Source organism: Sander vitreus, chromosome 9 (assembly GCF_031162955.1).
Source record: "Sander vitreus isolate 19-12246 chromosome 9, sanVit1, whole genome shotgun sequence".
Classification (NCBI taxonomy): Eukaryota; Metazoa; Chordata; class Actinopteri; order Perciformes; family Percidae; genus Sander; species Sander vitreus.
Genome location: NC_135863.1, coordinates 1449732 through 1460107, shown reverse-complemented (window position 1 = coordinate 1460107; position 10376 = coordinate 1449732). Strand labels below are relative to the sequence as shown.

Sequence of the window (10376 nt, the reverse complement as noted above, 5' to 3'; positions counted from 1 at the left end):
AGATCGCATTTTTTCTTCCCAGGTCACAGAGATGTTACATTATTCATCACCTCTCTGCAGCTTCTGAACATCCAATACTGTAACATAATCACACCGACCCAAATTAAAACAAATAAAGTGTCAATCACAACAAAAAACATTAAAAGAGACGAAATCACAAATGCAGCAGAAACTGTAAGCAGCACCGTAACCGGGTCACGCGGTGTTTTGCTGCAGCAGCGATGCATGCGAGACACACACACACACACACACACACACACACACACACACACACACACACACACACACACACACACACCGAGCCTTCCCGTCCCGTCCCCTCCGCTGGCTGCCGGCATAATTTGCAGACGGCAGGGGGAGGAGGGGGAGGGAGGGGTTTACTGACATCAGCCGCTCGCTACAGCACCGAGCAGGCTGCCTGGAACCAGCCACGCCATCCATCCCTTCATCCTGACGGGCTTCACTTCACGGATGTCTGGGTTTCGCACTTCGGGGTTCAGGTAACTAGTGTGGAAGCGGGCAGTTCGTGCGCCGAGGCGTCGGTGGAGGACACGGGCTCGTGCGTGCGTGCAGTTTGAGCGGTGAGTTTGCGCGTAGCAGACTGGCGCATGCAGGGCGAGTTTTAGTCGGGCACGCTGTCTGTCTGAAGTTCATATTCGCCGAGTCACGCTTGTTGTAACTGATCAGTCTCAGTTGTCGTTCTGTTCTGTCAGCCTGCTCAGCAGAGTGGTGAGGGATATTTTCAATGCATTTTCATTCTAATATCCTAAAATGTTCCTAATTTGCATTTACTTATAGTGAGGCTTTGATCATCCTCTGCACTACATTGTTCTCTGACACATTTAAAAGGACTTTCGAACCTGAGCTACATCAATATGTTCTTGCATTTAAATCCTAATAGCTGGATAAAAGTGTGTGATGGTAACCTTAGAACTTCATTTTAAGTTTGCAGGAGCGTGTGTCTGCTTCAGGAGGCTGTCCAGACAAGAAAGGCGAAGCAGCGGGATTTCATACACAAGGGTGCACACAAGGACGCTCCCAATGAGAAGCCAAATTCTGCACTGCAGTGGATTTCTTCAGGTGTGTGTGTGTGTGTGTGTGTGTGAGTGAGTGAATGGGTGTGTGATCTGACCATATAGACTCAGTTTAGGTTCTGAACACTTTCTCGTTAACAATCGGAAGAACCTGCAGAAGCTTTGGGGCGTCGTCTGGAGGTCGCCCCGTCCAAGAAAACGGTGCCATCCTGCAGTTTCCAGACCACCTGCCCCCCCCAATCCTCTTTTTCTTTTCCCATCACAGTCACAGTGTGGTGGTTGGTTATATGGTCTGTCCGTTGGGAGGCCTCAGACTGGAGAGCTGTGACTGACCGGTGGATTCATACTGTGGATTTTTAAAGAACTGCATGGATATTTATCCAAATCTACATTAGTAAAGCAACGGCTGACTGTTCAATTCCATTTCATTGCTCTTGGAGGACTTGTATTTTTGGATTTAGAAGGCTGGACCTGCTATTCTTGGGGGGGGGGGGGTAGGACAAAAAGGTGTCAAATTTCACCTCAGGGATAAGATTTCTATAATTTTCACTGCATCATCCAAGTCAGTACGACGCAGCAAATCTCAGGCGCCGACACAGGTTATACAGGTTTCCCCCAGGTTTAGGTGGAGTTCCAGTTTCACCTCAGGGATTTTTAACTAACAGAGTTTCCGTTTGGTATTTGCAAAGCGTTGATTTGACTTTTAACTCCGCAAATCTCAGGCAACATCTGTATTTTTTGGCTTTCGAAACCGGCCTATGAACTCCTGTTGCCATGACATCTGACAGTTTCCAGTACCGTGTGCTCTTTGAGTACAAGCGTGAGCGCGGCGATGACATCAGCCTCCAGCCGGGCGACCTGCTCACTGTCTCCAAGGCCTCGCTGATGGCGGTGCCGGGGCTGGACTACCAGGACGGGGATGAGCGGAGCCCCAAGGGCTGGCTGCACGGCACCAACGAGAGGACCAAGGAGAAGGGAGACTTTCCAGGGACTTTTGTGGAGTACGTCGGGGTGGTGAGGGTCGGCCCTCCCGCGGTGAAATCCTGGCCCAGGCCTGTACCGCCGATCCCTGGGGGGACACAGAGCGACGTGGGGGCTCAGCCGCCTGGAGCAGCTGCTGCTTCAGGTGAGTGCTGCCCACACGGACACAATCGAACACATCATGAGGGTATTTGGTTTCTCTGTTTGGATCTTTATGCTGACTTATCAGTTGGATTTAATGTTTTTTTCATGAAATCCACATTAACCGAACAAAAACATAACATTTTGTCAGTTTTGGCTGGGGTTGGGCATCGTTTTGTTTTTAAAAATTCCGATTCTTCCACTCGATTCCGCTTCTTATCGATTCTCTATTCCGGTTCTTTAAGGGGTGGAGTTGAAACAGGTCACACGCTTACTTCACATTTTGATTCAATGGTGATTTACAGTTTTACCAACTTTTTCAACCTAAAATAGAGCCACACTGTAGAGCCCCGCTTACTGTGCTCCATGACTGCAACACAACAAGCGCCTGAAAGTACAGTGGCCGCGACGGAAACCAAAACTTGTTTTGTGTTCAAATGATGATTTGATTGGAAACCAAAATTTCCAATCGATACCAATATATATATAAAAAAAAAATTAAAAAAAAGATTCCATTGGGATAGTAATTTTTGAAACGATTCCGAGTTACAACCAGTTCTCGATGCCCTATACTAGTTTGGGCTGTAAAACTTGACTTCAATATGTGTCTAGTAGTGTGCAGCTCTGTTCAGATAGTATTTTTAGTGTGAGAGTATGGGATTGGTATTGAGTGTCTGGTTCAGTTGCTATCAAGCATGTTGGTGGTGTTAGCTTGCTTGATCTGTCTGAGTACAAATTTGCTGTGTGATATGAACTTGAGTTCTGGGTTGAAGATGTACAAACATTTTGAAATGAAAAGTTCGGCTCAAAGTTCCACAGGACAGTTCCTGTCTACTGTCTGTGGTTGTATGTGGGCCTATCGGGGTTGGCCTTAGGGCTCTACTTAACATGTTCCGATACAAATTTTTTCCTTCCTCATACCGATTACGATAGCTGAACATGAACATAGTCCGATACTGAGTACAGATATGATTGCTATCATTGTTGTATTGACCCAAATACAGAAAATGAATGCCATAGAACTTCCTTTTTATTTCCTAGTTTGACAGTCAGACACAATGGAAAAAGAACATTAATAAACTACTTTAAAAGTAGTTTTTCAGGGCAAAACTATGTGGAATCGGATCAGTGCATAGACTTGCGTACTAACCGATACTGATACCAGCATTTTAGGCAGTATCGGAGGCTTTTCCGATACTGATATCGATCCAAACAACTCTAGCTTCTATGTAGGACCCAAGATAAGATTTTGCTTTGGGGGACCCCTCTGCATCACGATCACCTTTACACAAAACCATCACACTGACACTGAAGCTTTGTGTGTGTCCAGTTGGTCCAGTACAGCAGTGCTTCTCAACCTTTTTGGTCTGAGGTACCCCCACAGCCCTGTCAGAGGAACTCACATACCCCTTCATCGATTCCCAATGTGTGTTCCAAATGTATAACACTATTCATTATATAAAACAAGTTTTAAAAATGAAATGTAACTGTCAATAATAAGGTTGGTTTGGTCAGCAATACTACTACTAGCCTACTAGGCTGCTACTACTTAGAGTGAAGTTAAATATTTCAACTATTTATCCACTAACATTTCTTTTAGCTAACTATTTCAAACATGTATCCAGTACATTACTTATAACTAATCATTTGAACTATTTAGCCATTACTTTTAGCTATCTGTTTAAACTTCTGTGCTTGCTTGCTTGTTTTCTCTTACCTAATTGCAACATGTTCAAATTACAGCAGTAGAGCTCCACAATCTTTCCACGTACCCCCGGGCAACAGCAGAAGTACCCCCTGGGGTACACGTACCCCTGGTTGAGAATCACTGCAGTACAATGTGAGGCCTGAGGTGGCTGCCATTATAGCAACATGAGATCATTTTCTCTCCCGTTAATTCTGACATCTTTCACTAATCAAAACAAACATGTACAGTGTAGGAGACGGGACGCCGCCACTATTTGCAACCTGTGTGTAAGCAGCTTGCAAATCCTTTTTGTGTAATGGGCTCCAGGAGCCTACAGACCCAGTTGCTAACTGTGCTTTGAGTATGTTGTGCATTTACCCTGAAACGTAAAGTGCACGTTCAATGCTTAGATCATACTAGAAGTATTCCGTTTTTGAGTGTAGTCTTGACAGTCTTTATTATTCCATAATGCATTGCACAACAGAAGTGAAGGGTTGATTCAGCATATCTCTATGGTATCTATAATATTGTATCTTCATGCAGTATGCAGCATGTAGTTTTGTATACAATGGAGATGAATGGGATCTGCTCTACAAGATGCTCACAGCATTGAGAAATGACAGAAATCTTAGAAGTTCACGTCTCAAATCCTGGACAAATAAAACTAAAACAATCTGTAGATGCCAGTAGAGACTAGGGCTGGGGGGGAAATCGATACTGCATAGTATCGTGATATTTTCGGTGGCAATACTGTATCGATACACAGACGCCAAGTATCGATCTATTATTATATATGTGTTGGTCAGATTGTCTGCTTGACGGTCCTATTTTGCAGCAATGAAATTGAAGTGAGATGTACAAACGAAAAGTTTCCTTTTGGGGACATAATTTTGAAATTGGAAAAAATTTGAAGTTGGGGGGAAAAAAGGTAGTAAATTGAAATATTGCAATATGTTTAAAATCGCAATAATATTGTATCGTGACGCAAGTATTGCGATGATATCGTATTGTGATGATATCGTATGATATGATATCGTTCCCACCCCTACTAGAGACAAGTGAGAAAGTGTTTTTTTGTTGTTGTAATCTGGCTGAAACGTCCATTTAGGATACTTCTTGTATACAAACCACAGATATAACGCACTGTGTCTCGTAGCCTGAGTGCCTGCAGGGCTCTACATCAGCTGACAGCCTGCAGCTGTTTGCTGCTGAGCTGGGCTACCCTGATCCTCCAGCTCCAGTCCAGACAAATAACAACCCTGCATGAAACCCACCCGGCCTAACTACTCCTCCTCACCGGGTTAAGGCCATGCTGGGCATGTTAGTCTTCCAAGATTAGATCCGGATCCTTTTTTATTGGATCCGGCACCTCCTGTGTCACCATGAAGAATGAATCACCTAAATGAAAAAAATAAATGTTTGTGTAGTGTTCAATGTTGTTATCTGTCTTGTTAGTCTTTATTCCCCATTGAAGTTCCACAAAAATCTTGTGTTTGCATTTTCAATGCGTTTTGAGGTGAATTTTCAGGGTAAGACGGAGGGGGGTGACAGGGACGGAGGGGGGTGGGGGCCACTTCAACAGCGCGGCGCTGCACTTCAAGTGACACTGTTTGCTTAACTTTTTCAAATACGCTGGCCGGTCGGATCCCAAACAAGCAAAAACCGTTACTGTCGATCGAGAACGTGGAGACCACGGTGGGTTTTTAATAGTCCGATGGATAATTGCTGCTTGTGACAACGATTGTTGATGTGTATTTTTGTATTTTTTTTTTTTTTTACATTTCGCACCGATGCAGTGCATGTTCTGAAATAAAAATAAACATCGCCCTGATGTACACACAGCGCTGTTTAGGTTTTTTTAGTCAGAGAAGCTACGTAGGCAGTGTCATGGGTCCGTTACCTCCAACCCCCATTTTGAGTCGCCGGATCCACCCCCCCTCTGCGCTCCGGGACCTCCCACTTTACAAATTAAGCACTGTTTATTACAAAATATTTAGCTAAGCTTCAAGATTCAGACAAAACTGCCAGTGTACATGTGTTGCTGATGATTTCCTCTTAGGATTCACCTGGGACTTTGACTGAGTGTGGCCTTTAAATTATATAGATACACAAGAGTCTCATTTATGTGGTCATCTTATCTGTACTGACGATGTACTCAAAGTGTTCACAACTGACAGTTAAGGTCAAGGTGAATGACCCCTTACTGTCAACCTCCTTTTAGATTTAGTTTTTCTAAATTGTAGGATTGATTCAGAGCTGACACAATTAGCCAATCAGCTGAAAAATAAGCGGTTCTTTTTTTGATGATGAAATAATCGCCAAATGCCAAGCATTACAGAGTTCCATCTTCTAAATCGTGAGGACTGATGCTGCTTTTATTTCTATTATTGTGTATTTATTTTTTGGGCATTTCTGCCTTTAATCACACAGCTTAGATATGAACTCATTCTAATTCTAATCCTGGGTCTCTGCGTCGAGGAATAAACCTCTACATGTGGGCGCGCACTCTACCAACTCTGCAAACCGGGCGCCCTTGTGTATCTTTTTTTGGCATGTAGGATTTTTGGCTGTTGATCATAAGGCTGGGCGATATGATGAAATATATCGTCAAAACGATACAAAAATGTATATATGTGGTATAGATTCTTCTGTCGGGATGTCGGAAATACACTGGCCGAACTGTGTTGAGGCAATATTTACGTCCATTGGATGACTGTTTACGTTCTGATTCTTGCATATTATGTTACTTTTGCATTTAACTTCTTCTCAAAGGATGAATCGATAAATCGAAAAATGACTACTGACAACTGATTTTGAAATTTGTTGTGAAATTCACTGCATTTAGTAATGACAGCTCAGCAATTACCTTGATGAGTAAAATGTTGACTTAATGAACAAAAAGTTTTAATAAACCACAATTAGACTTTGCCAAAGTCAGAATAATTATGGCAGAGTAAGGCCGTCTGCACACTGCCTGCGTGGCGTTTCTGCTGCGTGGCGTTTTCTGTCTTTGCACACCAGAAACGTGTCTGACGCGGCGCTGCTGCAGCTGCTAGCCTCGTCTGTACACATGTATCTTTCCCATTGATAAAATGAAATAAGCAGTAGTATACTTCATGTTAAACATAAATATATACAGCAAAGACAACGTCGGCAGTATTGACGGCAAAATAGGCTACAGAATAATTTGTTCTGTATTGACAGGTGCAATATTTGAAAATCCATAATTATTTATTATTATTTTTTAAATTACACTAAGATCTGCATTTATGTCAAAACCTCGAGACTTTCAAACATCAAAATGTCACTTATTAAATGTATTCCTGTCAAAATGTCATACATATAAACATCTTTTCCTATTCTATTTTGCCTGAAAACGCTTCCAACGCGCTTGCGTGTCGCGTGAAAAATAGGCGTCGGTTCTATTTCAAGCATGCATTTTGGCGCGGCTCGAGCGTGCCTGAGACGTGCGTGTCACGCAGGCAGCGTGCAAGCTCTAACCTGTTAACATGGGAGCCGAAATAAAAACGGACACGCCACGCAGCTGACATGCTCACGCCACGCAGCCAGCGTGCAGGCGGCCTTATTGTTAAGTGTGCTTGGACTCCTGCTGTGTGTTTGATGAGGAAGCTACACAGCCCTGCTCTCCATAAACTGCTGCATGAACTCGGGGAGCAGCAGATCAATAACCATATTTCCTATCGATTGCAGTTTTCAGAAACAGACATGTTGTGGCTGACTGACTCCTGATGTAACCCAGTCGCTCTCTTCACTGTACATGTGGACTGCTTCGATTGATTCAAAGTTAATATTTAACTGCTTCGCCATAAAATGGAATCAGTGTTTGTATTCATTACTTTACATTATTTATCATCTCTTACGGTATCTTTGGTAAGGATTCCAGTTAGAAGACTTGAGTGCGTACTGCACACTAGCATGCGAGCTGTGTGTATCTGTTCAGTGCAGCTGGATTTTTGATGATTTATTTAAGACTGGGCAAAAACAAGCGGTAACGAGAGCGAGACGCACTTGAGCCCAAAATGTAAAAATCATTGCGAAACAGGCTGCCCCACTTTAAAAAGCTATTCTGAACCCTGCAGGCTTTGATTAGCGTTTTTACAGGGTTGGGGTGGTTAGCTCTGTTTTGGCCCTGTCTGTTTGTCTGCTGCAGAGCGAGTTCAGATCTGCAGTGTTTATGGCTCTTCATTTGCTAAATAGGTCAGACGCAGAGCAGTGTTCTCTCCTCTCCTTCCTCTGCCGCCTCTCGGCTCTCTTTAATTGTCTGGCTGCCCGTCTGTTTTATGCTAGTGGGTTTGGTCTGTTTTCTATAAATAACATCCATACCACTCTCAGCCTGGGGAAATAGCTCGTACTATATGTCTCTGCCTTCTGATGCTCTTAGTTATAGCATGTGTACTAGCTGAGCCACTCCTCCATCCATCCATCTACCCGTCCAGCATCCTGCAGTCACACAAGGCTGTATTTGTCCTGAATAATTGATTGGCTGACGCACTGTTGGCCTGCCATGGCACATTCCTGCAGTCACAAATGACACTTGGGCACGCCCTGCTCTGTTTTAGCACTCTGTTTGGAACAACACTGCTCAGGGTCTTTCTATTTTTCTGGGAACAGCAATGATCTGGAATTGAGGTCATGCAGAAATGTAACAACAACAGATTTTTTTTTTAATGTCAACAATAGGGCTGCATCTAACGATTACTTTCATAGTCGATTAATCTGTCGATTATTTTGTCCATTAAAGCAACACCAAAGCACTTTTCCTCTTCGGTCCCTCTACAGGTTGGAAGCGGAATTGTCCATTACAGTTTCTTATGTGTCATTTGAACTACAGATCCGCCAGAACCCAATCTGGCAAACTTGCATAGTGCGGTTATAGCCGATAGAGGGCCGCAAAGTGAATGCAGAAGTGCCGTTCACCCTGTTATGAGTTGATGAACCACTGAAACGATTTTGGAAACATTATTTTAAGGTACAAAAGAATATTTGGTTGTTGCTTTAATGAATTGTTTGGTCTATAAAATGTCAGAAAATGGTGAAAAAAAGCCCAAGATGACGTCCTCAAATGTCTGGCTTTGTCCACAAGTCAAAGATATTCGGTTTACTGTCACAGAGGAGAGAAGAAACCTTTTGGCCTTTTAATTTAATCGTTGACAACTAATCGATTAATCTTTGCAACTCTAATTAACAGTGCATCACTCACTATGTGCATGGTGAAGAGTCTCTCTACAGGGTATTTAGCATCTTTTAAGCTCATAGCTTTGGTTTGAAAGCAAATTTACAGCAAAATTCCATCCGTCTCTTGACATTGTGCACATTTTAGTCAAACATTGTCACAGTAAATTGTGGCCATTGCCATTTGAATGATGAATGAAATGATGAATTTTGAATGATTTGAATGTATCATTTGTCTTTGCCACACAAGCTCTGGTTTCAGGTCAGCACATGCAGCATGTGCCATTGCATTTGCTGACTTTAAATAGTGTAGAAACCGTGCTGAACCAGCACTAACCGACACTATGTTGGTCAGGTTTTACAGCTTTCCCATTGTGCTTTAAAGTGTGACTCCGCTGAGCGTTTAACAATTTAGGTCATGCAAAGAAATGTTTCAAACCTGATTCAACAGTCTATGACAGTCACTCACTGATGTATGAGTGAACATCAACATTTTAAATTACATTTATTCCTACCATACATTACAACATTTTGAACAGACCTTGAAAAGACTAAAGTCTGACACCATCTCACATCTAAAAACAATCATCTCACATCTTACGTTAAAGACATATGTAAAGGCTGGGGCTCTTGCAGGGTCACACATTGCAAGACTACAACTAGAATTTCAACCAACCTAGCTAGCTACCGCTAGCATTAGCTGGTAACTTGAGGGAAAGTTTGCAGATTTTCTGTTCTGCCGTACATGCAGATGAATGTCTCCAGTACCCGGAGGTCTGCGTTTATCCGCCGGTAAAACTCCCGTTGGATGACGCGCTTCAGAAGGGTTGAAAATCAGCAACTTTCCCTTTTTAGCGTTTAGCTTGCCCCATAGCAAACATAAACACCACTGGCTCTAGCCGTTTGCTGCTTCCTGTTTGGAGCTGGAGGGAGCGCACGCATTGGTTGTTGACAGTGTTCACATGATTTAACTTCACTACCAAGACTTAAGATAATATCAAACACGTTTGATTATGTCTGAAAGTCCAGACAGGTAAAAAGATTGACTGGGACTAAGTTGATTGAGACGACGGGAGCCCCCCGACTATAGCAAGACTCTCAGGATTTCATTCTGATATTGGAAATTAGTTGAAAGTGGAATCGCTTGAAAAAAGTCGTTTGGTGTAAGGTCGGCATTAGTTGAGGACAGAATTGGAAAACAACTTGGTTGTTTGCTCCCAAAGTTGAGCACTTTTGTTTTACCTCCGCATCCTTTATTTCTCTCCCTCCTCTCCCTCCCCCATCTTCCCTCGTTTCTTCTTCAACTTGTTGTCCTGACCGGTTCAGTTCTCTCCTAGCAG

At 43.1% G+C, this 10376-nt stretch overlaps 1 protein-coding gene across 1 annotated transcript in view; it reads left to right on the top strand.

The window, feature by feature from the left end:
• The first annotated feature begins 1554 nt into the window (after positions 1-1554).
• Positions 1555-10376, top strand: part of pik3r3b (phosphoinositide-3-kinase, regulatory subunit 3b (gamma)) — a 258480-nt gene continuing 249658 nt past the window's right edge. Inside the window, exon 1 of the mRNA XM_078258300.1 lies at positions 1555-2160. Coding sequence (XP_078114426.1) covers positions 1809-2160 — 352 coding nt within the window. The 5' untranslated portion in view covers positions 1555-1808. The remainder of the gene's footprint in view (positions 2161-10376) is intronic.